Source organism: Perognathus longimembris, chromosome 24, assembly GCF_023159225.1.
Source record: "Perognathus longimembris pacificus isolate PPM17 chromosome 24, ASM2315922v1, whole genome shotgun sequence".
Classification (NCBI taxonomy): domain Eukaryota; kingdom Metazoa; phylum Chordata; class Mammalia; order Rodentia; family Heteromyidae; genus Perognathus; species Perognathus longimembris.
The window spans coordinates 32,473,191-32,491,976 of record NC_063184.1 but is presented as its reverse complement, the minus strand read 5'-3'; the positions used below and the strand labels follow the sequence as shown (position 1 = coordinate 32,491,976).

The window sequence follows — 18,786 nt, the reverse complement described above, 5'->3', positions numbered from 1 at the left end:
CACAGACACAGAAAAAGCCAGAAGTGGCACTGTGGCTCAAGTGGCAGAGTGCTAGCCTTGAGCAAAAAGAAGCCAGGGACAGTGCTCAGGGCCTGAGTCCAAGGCCCAGGACTGGCAAAAACGGAAAGAAAGAAAACAAGAATCATTGTTGTTTAAGAGTCTATATTTGAAATCTGCTTCAATGGCTCAAATGGGCACTATAAGTATATGAAGGCAGTAATTGGACTTCCTAATATATTTAGAACTGCTAAAATCAGTAGATTTCCGAGATCTAAACCTCAAAATACCAGATTCTAAGTTCAGATTTTCCTAAGCATGCAAAAAAAAAAAAAAAAAAAAAAAAAAAAAAACCAAGTCTCAAAAGTGACAGTGCGGCGTCCATTGAACAATGAGGGGGAGACCTTGGGTGCAGAGCAGAGCTCGCGTGTCTACAGCAACCGTAACTTCATGCCACAATCAAGGCAGCTAGAGGTGTGGAGTTATTGTGCAGATCAGACTAAAGGAGGGGGGAAGGGTGGGAGGAGGAGGAGGAGGAGGAGGAGGAAGAGGAGGAGGAGGAGGAGGAAGAGGAGAAGGAGGAGGAGGAAGGGGAGGAGGAGAAGAAAGAGGAGGAGGAGGAGCAAGGGGAGGAGGAAGAAGGGGAGGAGGAGGAGGAGGAGAAAAAGAAGGGGAAGGGAGGGAAGGAAGGAGCGGGAGAATCACTAAGGGCTCTTAGAATGTTCCAGAGCCCAGAAGTTGGTGGCAAGGCTCAGCACCTCTGTTGTGCCCCCGCCCTCCCGACGGCGGTGTTCCGGCGACAGTGAGGTCCTAGCGTCTGTGAGGGGTCAATGCTAGCCCTCCGGAAATGGGAGCTGTCCTGCTTTCTTCCCAGAACCACCGTGAGCAAGAAAACAGGAGTGGAAGACAACAAAAAAGAAAAGAGGCAAAAAGAAAGTGAGTGACGCTAAGGTCCCGGGACGCAGGCTCGGGTGCTCTCCGTCACTACACGCGTGACGACGGCTCCGTGACGGCCTCCGAAGGGAGCAGGGACAGACGCCGCCGCACGGCGCGCACCCCTGACCCCCCCACCCCCAGAACAGACGCGAAGGCGGACGCGGCAGCTCCACGCTGAGCAACGGGCAGCCGGGAAGTGGCGATGACGCGCGTGCCAGACGCCCCGTCCCCTCCACGGAGCACGCCACGCGAGGCCCGAGGCGCCGGCTTTGCGTGGAAATCTCCGTGACACAGCCAGCCGCGTGGTCAGTGTTGACGCAGAGGTCGGGAAACTTGCACGGAACTTTGCCGGGAGGGCGGGCGTGAGTCTATTCCCGTCTCTTTTTAGAGGAAAACAACAAACATACTCTCTACCCCGGAGCAGGACAACAAAACAAGAGAAGCAGAGCCACTGCTTTCTAGAAGGAATCGTTGCCTCTGTGATAGAACTACGACTGGCACTCCCTCGAGAAACAACACTGCTTATTTCTTCTTGTTAATAATCTCTGTCAAAAAAAAAAAAAAAAGAAAAGAAAAGAAGACAAAGAAAGGGTGAGGTTTAAATTTACCCAAACACGCGACAGTTCGCAAACAAGTCCTGGGCAAAGTCTCTCCGATCCAACTGCTAGAAGGAGACAAATCTCCAGACGTTCATAAGATCGATTCCTCGTGGGAGGGCCGAAGTCTTAGGAAAACTCCTGAACAATAACGACTACCAACATAATCCCCCAGCAATATCTGGGGATCCCAGGATCCCTCCTCCCCCCAAAATGGGACAAGCACGTCCTTTCGATGACACCCTGCAAGGGGCGGGTCGGCGATGGGGTGGGTGCCACCGCGTGGGTTCTCTCACCGCTGGAGCACGGGGAGGGGGGGCGGGCGGCTTCCGCCAGCGCAGCCCCGGCACACCGTGCCGCGCTCCTAACAGGGTCTTCACCGAGGGAAGCGCTTCTTCCCTCGTGACAGGCAAGATGGCCTGTCCGTGCGAGCCACACGCTGGAATCCCCACACGAGGTTAGACGCTCCATCTCCTAGGCTGTCCGGGAAGGGTCAAGGACAACGTTCAGTCGAAACCGTGGCGCGGCGATCTTTGAAATCATGGTACCCGTGCCATTCCAGAAAATTCTGCTGTTCTTCCACCTCTCTCCTGTCTATTTAACTGCCAGGTTGGTCCGCGGGCCGCGCGACCTCCCCACGGAAATGGCTCTTGCTGACAACACCCGCAGGAACAAGCTGCGGAGCTGCTAAAGGACACCAGAGCTTGCGAACCCCAACCAGCCGCTTCACCCCAGTTATGGCTGGCGGGAGGACTTATACCTAAGAACACAAGGCACGGAAACAATTCTCTGCTAGATAGGAAGAGAGACACCCCGACAGGCTGGCCACGGGCACAGAACACTCAGCTTGCAAAGCCTCTCTCGTTGAAGAATCGCGGTCACTGAAGACAGCGTGTACACCTGTGTCACAGACAGACGGAACCGAACTCTGGAAACCAACCCACGATGTGCATCTAGTTTTGAAGTTTGTTCTCTCTGTAATAACTGTGTGAAAAGGAAAATGTTACTAACCAACAGCATGATGTGAGTAAAGAAATTCTGGCTTCCTTGCTTTCATTACAATCGAGTAAGTGAAAGCGATTCCATAGAAATCGGTTTTAACTAGCATAGGCTCAACGATCGCATCCTCTGTGCCCCTAGATATTCACATTCTACCGCTCTTCCCCATTTCCAAAATTCCCCAGCCTGGGCTTCTTTCAGAGACACTGACTTCAGCTGAGAATCCGAATGTCTGCGTGCTGGAGCCCAGGCTACTTTATTCTGAAAGAGCTTTCCCAGAAGGTTCTAGAGCCCATCCCAGTGAGAGGCTCCCTGGTAGAAAGCCGTCCTTGCAACTGCAGGGCAATCGGGTTTTCTTCCTCTGCAGACAAGACGGGGAAAGGGCTGCTCTGGGACCGTGGCTGGTTAGGAGAAGCACATCACTGCCTGTCGCTATTGAATGCTTCTCCAGGAGATCTGAGGGTGCCAACCTTGTATTTGAAAAAGTCCTCCTTTTTTAAAAATAAAGGATCATCCGGAGAGAGCGGCGTGGACAGGCAGGGTGGGTTGGCCGGTTTTTGTTCATGAAATCACGGTTCAACCCAGAGGAGGGACATCACTGTGTCTAGTGACCCGCCACCAAATAACCCCCTTTGCAGAGAGAAGCGCGGGGAACGCCGTAGCTGCTCTTTGTGCCTCTTCATGCCCCTCTCCCCCTCCCCCGGCTTTGCCAGGCCACCTCGCTGCGCCTCCTCTTTGCTTCTCTTCTTCTTCCTTCCCCCCCCCCCCCCAGGCCCCGGGATGCCTCCCTGCCACGCCCCAGCTCGTGGTTCATCCCCAGCCTGTGTTCTTCTCCAATTCCATTCCGCCCAAGGATCCGGCCCCAAGTCATGCGGTCCACGGGCTCCTCGCGGACCGAGCTTCCCCCCCGAGAACCCTCTGTGAGCTGCCCTTCCGGAGACATCTTTGAAGGGTGTGAGCCGCCAGGCTCTGGGCGCCTGCTTGTGCCCCAGCAGACGGGCTGCTGCTCCCGCCACTCCGGGAGCCCCGCGGGGCGGCTCAGGTCAACCGGCCGGCGCCAACCACGGGACCCCGCGGCCGGCTTGGCGGGCTCAGTCTTGTCTCCTCGCTGTCGGTGTTGTTCAGCGCCTGGGGCGCGGCGAGGGAACAGGACGGTTCTTCCCACGGCTCGTCTCTGACAGACAAGCTGTCCACCGGTCCCCTCGGGACGGACGGGTGTGACCTCCTCCGCCGGGCCGAGCATCCGACCGCCAGGCTGGCGGGCAGGACGTGCGGGGCTTACCCCACTCCGTCCCCGCCTCGGGCCCGGGCGGGACAGCGGGACGAGGGCTCGCAGGGCCGCCACGCAGACCCCGCACAAACAGCACGGCCTGCGGGGGGGGGAGGAGGGGGGACACACGTAGAACGTCTCTGCGATCGCACACCGGCCCACCGCAGTTCTAGAACGTTCCAGTCTAACCATGCGCTCCGACTCGCGGCTTCCGCAGACAGCCAGAAGGACCCCGTGTGAGGGAAAGAAAGCGCCTCCGCCATGCCAGAGCCCAGCCCACCCGAGCCGGAAGACGCGGGAGCCGGGCAGCAAGCTTCCACCCTGAGCGCTGGAGACACACACACACACACGCACACACACACACTATACACACATCACTACACACACATCACTACACACATCACTACATACCATCACTACACACACATCACTACACACAGACACTACACACACACATCACTACACACCACTACACACATCACATCACTACACACACCACACACACCACATACACATACATACTACACACCACACACACCACACACTCATCACTACACACATACACTACACACACACATCACTACACACACACATCACTACACACACACATCACTACACACACACAACACACATCACTACACACACTACACACACATCACTACACACACACTACACACACATCACTACACACACACTACACACACATCACTACACACACACTACACACACACTACACACACATCACTACACACACTATACACATCACTACACACACACTACACACACATCACTACACCACACTACACACACATCACTACACACACACTACACACACACTACACACACATCACTACACACACGACACACATCACTACACACACACTACACACACATCACTACACACACTACACACACACTACACACACATCACTACACACACACACTCACTACACACACACATCACTACACACACACTACACACATCACTACACACCACTACACACATCACTACACACACTACACACACACTACACACACATCACTACACACACACTATACACACACATCACTACAGCACACTATACACACACTACACACACACATCACTACACACACATCACTACACACCACACACTACACCACACACGCACTACACACACACATCACTACACACACATCACTACACACCACTACACATCACACACTACACACATCACTACACACCACTACACACATCACACACACCACACACACACATCACTACACACACACATCACTACACACACATCACTACACACACAAAACACATCACTACACACACTACACACACATCACTACACACACACTACACACACATCACTACACACACACTACACACACATCACTACACACACACTACACACACACTACACACACATCACTACACACACTATACACATCACTACACACACACTACACACACATCACTACACACACACTACACACACATCACTACACACACACTACACACACACTACACACACATCACTACACACACTACACACATCACTACACACACACTACACACACATCACTACACACACTACACACACACTACACACACATCACTACACACACACATCACTACACACACACATCACTACACACACACTACACACATCACTACACACCACTACACACATCACTACACACACTACACACACACTACACACACATCACTACACACACACTATACACACACATCACTACACACACTATACACACACTACACACACACATCACTACACACACATCACTACACACCACACACTACACCACACACGCACTACACACACACATCACTACACACACATCACTACACACCACTACACATCACACACTACACACATCACTACACACCACTACACACATCACCACACACACACACACATCACTACACACCACACACTACACACACCACATACATCACTACACACCACACACACCACACACACACATCACTACACACACTCACCACACACCACACACACATCACTACATACTACACCACACACATCACTACACACTACATACCACACCACACACATGCACTACACACATCACTACACACCACACACCACCACTAACACATTCCACACACCATATACCACACACCACACACACATCATATACAGACCACACACACCATACACACACACCATACACATACATACTACACACCACAAACCACACACATCACACACACTACATACACACTACACACATCACATACACACCACATACACTACACACCCACACCAACAACACACACATATCACTACACACACACACACACTCACCACACACACCACACACATACCACACACATACACATACACACACCACACACACCACTAACACATTCCACAACATATACCACACACCACACATACATCACATACACTACACACCACCCACACATCATATACAGACCACACTCACCATACACACACCATACACATACATACTACACACCACAAACCACTAACACATCACACACCACACATACATCACACACACACACACACACACCCCACACACACAGCTTCAAACAATGCAGAGAAGCATGGCCTTCCCAGATGGTGGTTCTCCTCCCTCTGCCTGAGGGTTCACCTGGGAACATCAGTTGGAGAGTGATTCCTCCTACAAATTAACCAGCGAGGGAGGCTGTGCTAGTACCCAAGACCTGGGGTGCCAACAGCACCGCCGAGGATTACATAATTGAACGGTCTCACCTTCGCCAGTCAAGCCAGATTCCAACGAGGGTCATTCATCTTCCCAGTGCCTGTTCTCCGGCCCTGCTCATACTTCTGCTTCTCTTCAACATCAAGTTTCCCAACCTGACTCTTTCTTGCAAAGAAAGAAAGAAAGAAAGAAAAAGAAGAGAAAATAGGGGGAAGAAAACGTCTCTGTAGAAGAGCAGTAATAGACAGGAAACGTCAAATCTGGTTATTATGAAAACTTCCCCACAAAATGACAGAGTTAGCACCAAAAATTACATGTGAATTGATGTGCAAGGATCAGAGAAACAAATCTGTTGGGTGGTTTAGAACTTTCCATTCTGAAACTCTCAGTTGCTGGGATTGCACAGGCCGAGACAGGAAAAAATAAATAACCACACAGCGACTAAGACAAGGGAGGGAGCCAGGAGAGTGTACCGAGCCTCGCCTGACTCCCATCGGCCATTGCGCAAGCCCAAAGCCAAGGTGCGCGAAGGGTGCTGATCGCAGCACAGAGACTGAAGTTCCTTCACCCACCCGACGGCCTCCACTGAGAACCTTCCGCGCTAACGAAGGCACCGCGCACCACATCCCCTGAGTGTTTGCCCGTACGCAATGAAATAAGATTCCTCCACTGATGGAACCTACATTCTACATACTGTTTCTGTTTGTTCATTTGGGGTGGTTGTTGTTGTTTTCTAGGACTGGTGCTTGAACGTACAGCCTCTGCTCTTGCTTGGCTTAGCTTGTTTTCACTCAAGGCTAGTGTTCCACCACTTGAGCCGCAACTCTACGTCCGGCCTACTTCTGGCTAATTGGAGATAAGAATCTCTCTGATTCATCTGTCTGGTTTTGGACCAGATCCTGGAATCTCAGCCTAGTGAGTAGCTAGGATTACAGGAGTGAGCCACTGGCACACACCCCCCCCCCAAGGGGAACCTACATTCTAAAGTCAGTAGCTGGATTTGTGTTTGACTCGTCCACACTTTCCCTACTAATAATATGGACTTGCTATCATGCACTATTAGGCAGTTGCTATTATGCACTATTTTAGCCTGTATGTATTCTGTGACGCTTCCTGCAAAAAAAATCCTGGCTTGGCTGGTGTAAGAGTGTGTGTGTATGAGGGTGCATAGGCGTAACGATCATCTCCCGGGGCCTGGCCCAGGGGGTGAGATCTGCGAGCCCGGCTTCACCTCGGGTGGGAACCGGAGAAAGCGTTCCCTCCGAGGTCTCTCTCCCTCCACTCGACTCCGCCACATGCCCGGCAGCACAGCCCCTCCGTCCCCACCTTCGAAGACGCCGATCGGAGGGGCAGGTGCCGGTCGGCAAGGAGGCCACGGTGAGCTGAGACGTGAGAAGTCACCTGGCCGCATTTCCCGCCACCCCTAGGCCTGCGACTGCACTGATCGACTACGCCCCGGAGAGCCTTCCTGCTGCGATACCGAGAGAAACGATGGCACGCCCTCCCAGAGGCGGTGCGGGCTCCGGGCTCGGCGTGGCTGGCTTTCGGGGCTCTTGCTGAGGTTCTGGCTCTTCCCTTTGTTCACGCAGTCGCTCTATTTCCCTTTAAAGGGCTCCCGGCCGCGGGATCCTCTCCCAACCGAAGTGCAACGCTGCCCCCTGGCGAGGGAACGGCGGGCGCGCAGGAGGGCGCGAGCGTCTCCGCCGCCCGGATGTCCTTCCGTCCTTCCCACCCTCCACAGGGCAGCCCCTCCGTCCTCCAAGCTTCCCCCCTGCACAGCCCCTCGTCCGGATCACGGGGTTCACACGCTAATCAACAGCGCGAGCTGGGCGCTGACTACGAAACAAGCCGTCCCGGTACCTCGATTTCTCCCTCCCCACCCCCCCTCCCTCCCCACTCACCCCCGCCCCCGTTTTGCTTATAAATTAAGCGATCCCCCCGCGGAGAATGCTGAGGAATCAGGCCTATTTCGTGTAACCTTTAGAATCTCACGGGGGAGACATTCACGGAGCGCCCCCGCTGGAGGAGATCGATGCCGGGCCTGCGACGCTCCGCTCCCCGGCGGGCGCGTTTGAGTTCAGATCACCCTTCAACCTGTGTGCGGGGAACAAGCCCGAAAACCGCAAGCCCTGGGAGCAGCAACGCAGGTGATCACACTGCGCTCGCCGAAGGCTTCTTCCCAAGCTGCTCGGAGAAGACGCTATCACAAGAAAGCACCGTCGAAAGCAGCAGGTACTGAGTTGGAGTCGCGGGCTCAGACCATACTAAAAAAAATAAAATAAAAAGGAAAGGGAAAAGAATTCCCAAATATTATCAAATCCATAGAATAATAAAAAAGCATGTGCTGATTAATACTTTTACTGGGCTTTCTAAAAACTCAAAAGGATATTATCGGGTAACGCAAGACTCCCTCCAGCTAATAAATAATGGTAATCACCAACAAAATCGTAAATGCCATTGATGGTGACTGACAATCTTTTTTTTTTTTTTTTTTTTTGGCCAGTCCTGGGCCTTGGTCTCAGGGCCTGAGCACTGTCCCTGGCTTCTTTTTGCTCAAGGCTAGCACTCTGCCACTTGAGCCACAGCGCCACTTCTGGCCATTTTCTGTATATGTGGTGCTGGGGAATCGAACCCAGGGCCTCATGTATACGAGGCAGGCACTCTTGCCACTAGGCCATATTCCCAGCCCCTGACAATCATTTCTAATGGTGCTTGTTACTGCAAAGCCATCCCTCCAGAAAGCGCCAGTCGTGAGAAGCACAAAATAACTTATTCCAGAGAAACTGGCACGAGATGAGGCCGTTCCACAGTTAGCCTTTTATCCTGGAAGAGAAAGACATGAATAAAGCAAACAGAAAAGAGGGAGTGGATGAAAAGAGAAGGGGAGGGGAGGGGAGGGGAGGGGAGGGGAGGGGAGGGGAGGGGAGGAGAGGGGAGGGGAGGGGAGGGGAGGGGAGGAGGGAGGGGAGGGAGGAGGGAGGGGAGGGGAGGAGGGAGGGGAGGGGAGGGAGGGAAGAGAAGGGGAGGAAGGGAAGGGAAGGGAAGGGAGTTTCCAGGGAAACCACCTTGGGAAGAAATCTGCCCCCAGCCTGCCCCACCGCAAGAGCAGGCCATGGGAAAATCTAGAAATGCCACTTCTGAGGAAGGTCTCCAAGCCCAGACGACATGAGAAAAAGAGCTCTGCTGTTTCCTGATGAGGGGCACTTGGACTGTGTCCGACTGTTTGTTCTGGAAAAGAACTCAAATATTCCAGAGCATCCTTTCACTTGATTACGAATCCCGACACATCACAGCAAGGGGAGTGACGTCCCGCTCACACCAAAACAGACCCAGGGCACAGCGTCATCCAGAGATTGGGTTTTGGTGTCTATATGTAGATGTGAAGAGAAGCTAACTGCAAAGCTAATGACAAAACAGAAGCATTGTTTCGATGAAGATATAGATAGATAGATAGATAGATAGACATATATATATATATATATATATACATATATATCTATCTCCATGGGTTCTCCCAAAGGCAGGCTCTGAATTTTCCTGAGTCCCCTGTGGCCTCAGTAGGCTCCCCTCCATCTGAATCTGCCCGCGTCCATTTACAATCCACACTCTTACCCTCTCTCCTTAAATGGCTCCTCCATGTAGCAACTTGCATTTGAAACGGGTTCTCTCTTCCATTCGACCTTTAAAACATTAGGAAGTAAATTTTCCATACTCCCAAGCTATCGTACTTTCCACACTCATGAAATAAATCATGAATCAAAGTTGAACAAAAATCCAATTAATGTTTTTGCCATTTTCAAGCCTGTGTGGAATTGAAAACAACAAAGGAAGGGGGGGAAACACTTCTCCAAAGGAGCATTCCTGTTGCTTGCTTACAAAAGTGATGTTCTCGTCTGCTGTTCCCTCTGCGTCTCTAACAGGCAACATGGCACCCCCAACCCTGATGTGTCTGCGTGCGGGACTCCCACAGGCGTGTGACCGTGCACGGGGAAGGAGGGTCGCAGATGCGGTTAGGCGAGAGACCTGGCGATGGGTGCCGTGCAGGACTTGAGACGAGAAGTGTCCCAACTGTCTCACGACAGCGTAGCATGAGGCCTTGCTGGAGCTCAGCACGGAAGACCTCCACCCAGGGAACCAGAGCGTCCCTAGAAGCCAGCCCCCTCCCAGTCCCGGGGCAGGAGCAGACCTCTCCGGTCTCTCAGACCATTGTGAACGTCAGGCCCCCGGAACCGCAATAACGCTTTGGTGCATTAAGCCACTGAGTTTGTAAAGGCAGCTGTAGGAAACCAGTACCGTTTTTACGTCATTTCTGGAGATAATTGGGATTGCCGTTGTCTACTTTTCACAAACCGACGATACAACACGGTAACGGCCACCCGATGTTGGGGATATTCTTGGCTGTAATTAGAATCTGGCACATAATTTATACCTCTAGGTACCAATCACCAGTGAACTAGCAAAAAATATGGAACATTTTCTCTTTCAAAGAAAGGAATATTAAGGATTGGTCGAAAATAAATATGTTGGAATGATGAGCTATGCTCATGTACGTTGACTTGCAACGATTTTAATTGTTTATGATCTCCGTTGTTCCTCACAATTTAACAAATAGTAAACAACTGGCAAAGAACAGGTTTTAGAATAAGAGACTGCCCCACTAAAATGGCCTTCGTATTCTTCTACCTACCAGATGAAACAAGATTCTCAGGTGTTTGTCTGGCCATAAAATGGAAGGGCTAAGTGCATAACCATCTTAGAAGACCAGGGGAAAGATGGGAGTGTATAAAAGCCTTCACAAAACGCCACCTTCCTCCCGAGGGGAAGCAGGTAGCGTCCACCCATCACCAGGAAGGGACGTAACAACGTCTGATCTGTCATACAACGACCTGCCTTTGAACTGGCCCCTGCGTATTGCCTCTTCTCCAGCTAGCTCAGGGGAAAAAAAAAAATATCTGGAGTGAACAATCCCACTTGGAAAGCACATCAGAGACCATTCTGTAATCAAGACCTTGAACCTTCTTCTAATGAGTAAGTCCTTATTCTGGAAGTTAAACGCAGGAAAGACTTGGAATTTTTAAAATATACATATAAATGAATACGTTGGCCTTTTCCAAACCCCACTGAAATACCACAACCTTTGATGCGTTTGTTTTCCAGCACTGGAAGTTTCGCTTCTAAGAGTCTGGGCTTTGTTTTTCTCTCCCATTTTGGTCTCTTGCTTTCTAGATTAACTGTATCTCAGGAGTTGGCCAGGGGTAAGAAGTGTGTTTGGAAGAGAAAGAAGGTGGAAAATGAAGAGGCCACGAGAGACTCACTCCGGCAATCACACAAACAAGCCATCTATCTTCCTGGCTCGGGCTGAGAGAAGCCAGTGTCGGCACCACAGCCCAGAGCGGTGGCTTGGGGAAATCGATGGGCCTGGTCTGTCTCCCGGCAGGAAGACCGGAAGACCAGCCCGCGTCCGTCCCCTGAGGAAGCGTGTGGAGAAGCGGCTCACAGCCATCCTTCCAGGGTGACCGGTGCTCGGACCGTGGGCTTAGCGACTCGTTTGTCCATTTTCCCCCGAATGCAGAGATAATGATGATCTGCAGAGAAGCCTTTGATCTGCCCTCTCACCCCTCACCGGAAGCCCAGGAGCAATCTGCACCGGCCTTCGCCTGGGGTCCACGCCCACCGGCGACCCCACACGGATCCGCTGAACCCAAGGTCCCAGGAAAGTCAGTGAAAAGTCCTGGCCGCCCACCCTTTCCTCGCCTGCCGCCCGAATCTTCTCCGGAGACTTCTCCGTGCAGCCCTCGCCTGGAGCCCAGCCGGGAGATGGGTCTTTTAAAGCAGTTGACCTCTGACCTCCTTAGAGGAAATCAATTTTCTGATGAAGGAGCCGCAGGAACCTGCTGCCCTTTTCCTCGCTGCCCCTCTGCCTCCTGTGGGGAAGCCCCGTCCGTGCCCAGCCCCGGGCACCTGCAGCACCCGGGGGAACGAGCCCAGCTGGCCCTCGGGCAGCCGGGAGGGAAAGATGGTGGAGCCGGACGCCCTCTCCGGCACCCTGCCTGTCACCCCAACGCATCCACCGGTCCCCAAGGACCCCCCCCCGCCCTCATGGCAGACGCCTCGTCGAGAGGACACAGAGGGGGTGCCCACTGCAGGCCAAGTCCTCCCTGCAAGCTTCAAGTGGGACTGGGGTGGGGGGGCTGAGACAAGGCTGAATTTGGGGGCACACAGCAGGCCACAACCCCAGACCTCGGGGTCTTCGATGCTGTCTCTGCACCTGCACACGACCCCCGCGCTGGTCCCTCCTCCCCGGGCCGCCCCAGCCCCTCCCCGAAGGCTGCCCCTCAATCCTCCCCCGCCACCGCCAGCCTCCTCCGCAGGCTGAGGTCTCTACTTACATAATAGCTCGCACCCGGGCAGGCTATTTGCCGAGCCTAGTTATATAACGAAGAGAAAAGGGGGGACGTGGAGGGAGGAAGGTCAGGGAAGCACGCGTCAGTGGATTGCACACGTGAGGAATGTGTGCAAGGCAGCCTTGAGAGAGGGAGGGAGGGAAGATGAAAGACAGATGGAGCCAAAACAACCAGGCGCAGGGCGCGCAGCCCGCATCTCGAGAGGGAGGCGCTGGCGGGCGGAGAGGGCGGCGAGCCAGGGCTTCCTTCTCCAGCGAGCCGGGAGCCGGACGCCGACCGCGGCCCGGACTCCCAGCCGCGCACGGGGAGGAAGGGCCGCCTGGCTGGGGAGGGCTGCTCCCCCGCCCGGGCCGCCTCGCGCTCGTTACCCCAGCGCGGGCTGACACGCCCCAGGACCCTTTCCATCACTCCAGAGACACGCAGCAAAGGCAAAGCAGCCCGAGGGCCCGGGCCGCCCCAGACCTGCCCGAGGCCCAGAGCCTCGAGGACGGGTCCGCGGGCGTCGCCCCCGCAGCGCCGGAGCCGCCGGGGCCCGTGAGCGTGCTCTCCGTCCGAGTTTGGCTCTGGGTTTCATTCAGACTTTGGGGGAGTCGCTTGCCTTTGTTTCACAAGATCCTGTGCAGCTTCTGCGGGGTTCGCAACCTAAGATTAATTCGGGTTTAAGCTACGCGTGAAAATAAACCGCGTTACTTTAAAAAAAAAAAAAAACGCAATCGGGAAGAGACGGAGAGGTAAGATGATGTGACAAGTCACTAGCGCGCCACGTTTGCACATCTGCCAGAGATCTGTGACTGACCGCATCTCCGAGCCGCTCGCTCCAGCCCGGCGGTCAGCCCTGACTGTCAAACGCGGGGACGGAGTAAGACATCCATTTTACCGCCCGTTGTAATGGGAGAAATTGAAAATCCATCCCAGATAGGAGTTTGGAGATTTTATTTATTTTAACACTTACAAAGCAGACAAGACACCTGATGCAAAGATTACGGGGCACCGTGGAAATGGCCACAAGCTGGTGATTATCCTGCCTGTTGTTCCCCTATAATTTCAAGCATTCACTTGCTCAGTGCTCTCCACAGCCGGTTGTGGGGATACTTGGCTGACACCCACCACACGCTCATGAGCAAGTCAAAGCACCGAGCGGGGGCGGCTACCTCCCCCCCCCACCCCTCCGCCCCCCCATCCCCCACCCCTCCCCCCCACATCCCGCGTTCGTCCTACGTCTGTCCGCCTGCAGCTGTCGGGACGTCTCTCCATCCCTCCAAGGGCCGGGTTCCCACAGCCCAGCCCGGGCCCGGCCCCCCAGGGCTCCGCCGCCCTGAACAAACCCCCACCCCCAACCAGCTCACAGGTCTCCCCGGGTTACAGGGGGTCGAGTCCTCCTGCCGACGGCTCTCACCCCGCCCTGCGCTCCGCCCTCCGGTGCCACGCCTCTGTTTCCTTCCACCCCCGTGGCCGGGCACGGCCTCTACCCTCCGCCGAGAGGCCGGGTCTGCGTTCCTCCCATCGCCTCCCCGGGGTTGGCACCGAGCCTGGGAGCCGATGGCTGAGTCCATAAAAGAGAAGCGCGCTGAGGTAGGAGAACGCAACTTCACGTTGGCGCTGAAGTGAAATGTGGTGGTGTTTCACCGACCTCCAGGAGAGCTGCAGGAAGGGTCGAGGCTCCTGGGGGGCTGCCGTGAGGGACTCAGAAGCTCCGGGAACCCCAGGCTGAGGGAGAAGGCTCTCCTCTTCCATTCAAAGCACCGGGAGCGAAGCCTACACATCTCAGGAGCTCCAAGCGTGATGGCCACCGTCCACCAAGCACTCAGCACCTTACCAACACAGCACCCTCACTGTGACGTCGGAAGTACTGACTCCACCCTCCAGATGATGACCTTAAGGCTTACAGAGATTTGGTCAGCTTGTCCAGGCTGCCATCGTAGTCAGAAGCAGAGGAAGAACCAAGCCCCAAGCCTGCCTGCCTTCCAGCCCGAGCTCATGCCAGGCCGGGGCCGGCTCCCCCTCACAGCCAGCCGGAGCCCCGGGAATAACCGGCTCAGCAACACTGCCGTGAACACCCTCTCAGGAGACTCCCTTTCTTCCATCTTCTCTCTTATCTTTAAGTAGTTGTGCAAAGGGGTTTCAACTCAACGTGCCCATTGCGGCACACCACGCCGCTTATTCACCCCGTCTCGATTCTCCCTGACGCCTCATCCATTCCAACGCCACCTGTTCTAGGCAGTTTGATTGAACACATATGCACATGGCCCTGTGTGTGTTTTCCTATGTTTATATGTTAGAGTTAACTTTCCCATACAAGCGTAAACATGGGCCAGCCCTTTATCTTAGTTCATTCAGCATCCATTTTTCTGGGCTCATCTATGTCCCTGCAAATGACATACTATTCTTCCTAATGGATAAAATTCTGGGGTGTGTGTGTGTGTGTGTGTGTGTGTGTGTGTGTGTGTGTGTGTGTGTGTGTTTCCGGTGTGTGTGTGTGTGTGTGTGTGTGTGTGTGTGTATCCTTGACCCATTCATCATAGGTAGAGCGTTTGGGCTATTTTCATAACTTCTCTGCCGTGTCTTGATCTTTCATTCTCAGCCTCCAGAACTACGAGCAGTCAATCTCTGTTGCCTAGAGAGTACCCAGTCTAAGGCACCTGGTTACAGTAGCTACTTTGGACTAAGACGTTACCTAAAAGCCGTCCCAAGTGACGTCCCTTTCACGTCTGAGTGTTCCCGCCATGCAGTGTGCTTTGCGAAGCGTCTGCAGAGTCCGCGGGTCTCCGCACACGTACCGGAGCCCTCTCCTCCGCGGCCCTTGGTGTGGGGAGGCCACGTTCGAAGGAGGGGTGCCCCGCGGCGAGGGCAGAACATTCCCCTCGCGCGCACCCCGACCCTGGCTGGGCTCCACTGCCAGCATCCAAACAAGTTAAAAGCACAGCGTACATCTGGCCAATCCACAGCAGTCGTGAGACAAAGGGACCCGTGGCTCACCCCCCCCCCCGACGTCCCTGCGCGCCGCCGAGGGCTGAGTCAGGCTCTTCCGCGGTGCCGCACCTGAAGGGAAAAGGTAGGTTGGGTGAGATGATCTTAAAAAATAATAATAAAGTTAATATATTATAACATTTTCCTTAAAAAAAAAAAAAACAATTCTATGTCTCCATGGCGACAGAGCCATCAACCAGCAAGTGTATTCTTCTTAGTTACAAATAAAAATGTTTTCCTTAAAACAAGAAAATGTTAATGACACCTTTATCCGCTTTGATAAACAATGCATTTCAGGAGCTTCGGGTAAAATCCGTGCCTTTGTGATTCTTCCCTTTTCCTCATTCTTCAAAGATACGTCCAAGAATTAGAATCTCAGATAAGAAAAGAGAAGGAGAGACCTCAGTGTTGCAGAGAAATAGGTTGTAAGACGAGGAGAAAGCCTTTACTTGGCTTATTCCCCGAGCCAAAGAAAACCTGGGGGTGAGTTTTTCCTCACTGTAAATTTCCACATGCCTGCCGACCAAGCATCTGTAACTGCGTGGACTCTTCTGCAAGTCATTCCATCATCTTAATCAGCCCCGACGGCCCCAGAGCAGCGGCCATGAACAGCCGGGACCTACAGCCTGAGTCACCAACAGCCGCACAGCGGGACGCCAGGAGCAGCTCCAGCTTCCCCCCACGCCTCGGCTTGTGTGCCCACCCAGCCTCTGCCCGTCTCATTCTGGTTCTCCCGCCTCCCTCCTGTCTCCTATCTAAATATCCAGATCGTAATCACATTGGCCGAGTTCCTCTTGTCCCGTAGAGGAACACAGTCACCAGCCGGGGGTCCGGCAGGGAGGAGGGCTGGGGGGGGGGGGCAGGTTCTGTTCTCACGCCTCTAGGGGTGCTGAGGCCTTCCATGAGAGCAGGTGTCTGCGGAGGATGCTCTCCTTTCCAGAGTCTCAACAGGCTTTGGCCTTCCTTGTCTGCCTCTTCCGCTGCCTGCTTTGCTCGAGTCCTCGTTTCCTGGTTCTTGTTCCCTCCTGTCTTCACAGATACGTCGTGTGGATGAGGCGTAAGGCTCGCTTCCAAATGAGGTGGACGGACTACACGTAGCAAGCACAGATGAAAAATAACTTCAGAGCCTAAGTTTACAAACTTTGCCCAAAACAAGTGTAGGGAACGCTACAGCCAAATGGCGTCCGTCAGCATTCCAGGCACGTTTGCTCATTAAAGGCTCTGTGAGTCAAGCAGGTCTTTATGGTTGTTGAAATAGCAAATCTGCACATTTTGTGGGATTCAAAATATTTGTAATAGAGCTGCTACTAAATATATAAGCATGGCATTGGTCTTCACCTCACAATTCTCTCTCTACGGTGGAGCAAAGCATCATGGCCAGCAGATAGCAATGCGGGGGGAATTTTGCCCATGATAATAGACCATGGCGGGGTGGGAGGGGGCGGACAAAGAGGAAGAAGGAGGGAGAGCGCGATTGTCAAGACTGAGAGCTCTTTGCTTAGGGAAAAACAGCTGGAAATGCTCTGTGGTTGTTAGAGAAAATAAGAAAGTTTCTTGGAAATTAAATTCAGGGAAGATGAAATTGAAAGCAAGAGGAAATGAAAATTCTCTCTGATGTGAAGGAAGCACATTTAAGAAAAAGTGGCATGATAGTAAACACTTTTCTGATGTATCTATGTCATTTGACTTTTGATACAACAAGATTATTAAAAACCAGTTAAGAATGCAAATAAAAGGGAGATTTCAGAGCCAGGTGTCCGTGTAATCCTAGCTACTCAGGAGGCTGAGATCTGAGGATCACAGTTCAAAGCCAGCCCAGGCAGGGAAAGTCCATGAGACTCTTATCTCCAATTAAGCACCAGAAAACCAGAAGTGGTGCTGTGGCTCAAGTGGCATAGCACTAGCATTGAGCTGAAGAGCTCAGGGACAGCACCCAGGCCCAGAGTTCAAGCCCCAGGACCAACAAAAAATAAAGGAGTTACTATGACATAGGGACCATTAATGTAGCCATTGAAGTTTTCAGTACAAATATTTCTATTTGCATGAGCTGTGGTATCTGTAATTTACTAAATACATTAGCAAATATAGTGTGATACACATGATATGTAGCCATGGGTTTTCTCTTTATGGTTTAAGCTTGCCCTAGGAGGGGGCAATTGTTGTAATCAAGAATCCACACCCTGGGGTGATCAGATAGCATTTTATCAAAGAGGCCATACTCCCACTCCAAGGGGATCACTAAAAGCCCTTCTGTAATCCACATCTCTAATCAACAAGAAAGGTTTTGCTAATTAGCATACGGAATTTCAGAAATGGGTTTTCATAGGGGAAACTAATGGGGTGTTAATGAGCATAATGGATGTTAGAAATGGGCAATCATTGATAAAAATTTAGATTCGTGGATCTGCTAAACAGTTTAAGAGACACGTCCCTTTGTGGGATCGCAGCAGGGAAGGTGTTTGGAGGCGTGAGGCTTGGGTTTTGGAGAACTTTCCAGGAGCTACGATACCAGCGGTCCTTTATCTGGCCATGTCTTTGAAGGCACTGGATGTAGCCTGGAGCCCATTGTGAGATTTGCCTCAAGAGAGCCTTTCACAGAAGTTATGGTTGGAGAGCCAGGGAGGAAAAATGGCAGGGCTTCAAGGACCAGCAAGGGGAGATGGGGGCGGGGCGATGGAGGAAATACCTCCATCAGGAGCACTGAGCTCATAAACGAGCACCTTGCATTGCAACCCCGTCCTGCAACTCCTTAGAGATAACAACACAGCTAAGAAAGCAGGGCAGACTGTGGCTGTGAACACAGAGAATGTGAACCCCAGACAAAGGTGTTGTTTTGCCAGTAGTCGTTCCTGTGAATGTCTAGTTCCGATCAAGGGTCAAGCTGATTGCGGTG

The 18,786-nt window shown here is 52.8% G+C and overlaps 1 protein-coding gene across 1 annotated transcript; it reads left to right on the top strand.

Annotated features, from left to right (window-relative positions):
- Positions 1–1,792: 1,792 nt before the first annotated feature.
- Positions 1,793–16,991, top strand: LOC125341508 (basic proline-rich protein-like). The gene is made up of 8 exons (XM_048333558.1): positions 1,793–1,797; positions 3,382–3,570; positions 7,950–8,035; positions 8,133–8,378; positions 8,507–8,669; positions 13,340–13,481; positions 14,161–14,345; positions 16,931–16,991. The coding sequence occupies exons 1-8, from the start codon at positions 1,793–1,795 to the stop codon at positions 16,989–16,991; spliced, it is 1,077 nt and encodes a 358-aa protein (XP_048189515.1).
- The last annotated feature ends 1,795 nt before the right edge of the window (positions 16,992–18,786 follow it).

Bases quoted from the DNA above. Each gene is read 5' to 3' on its own strand.
- LOC125341508 (XM_048333558.1), top strand. The intron at 3,571-7,949 runs GTCAACCGGCCG...CGCCACCCCTAG, and splicing joins AGCCCCGCGGGGCGGCTCAG to GCCTGCGACTGCACTGATCG. The intron at 13,482-14,160 runs GTTTGGCTCTGG...GTCCGCCTGCAG, and splicing joins TGAGCGTGCTCTCCGTCCGA to CTGTCGGGACGTCTCTCCAT.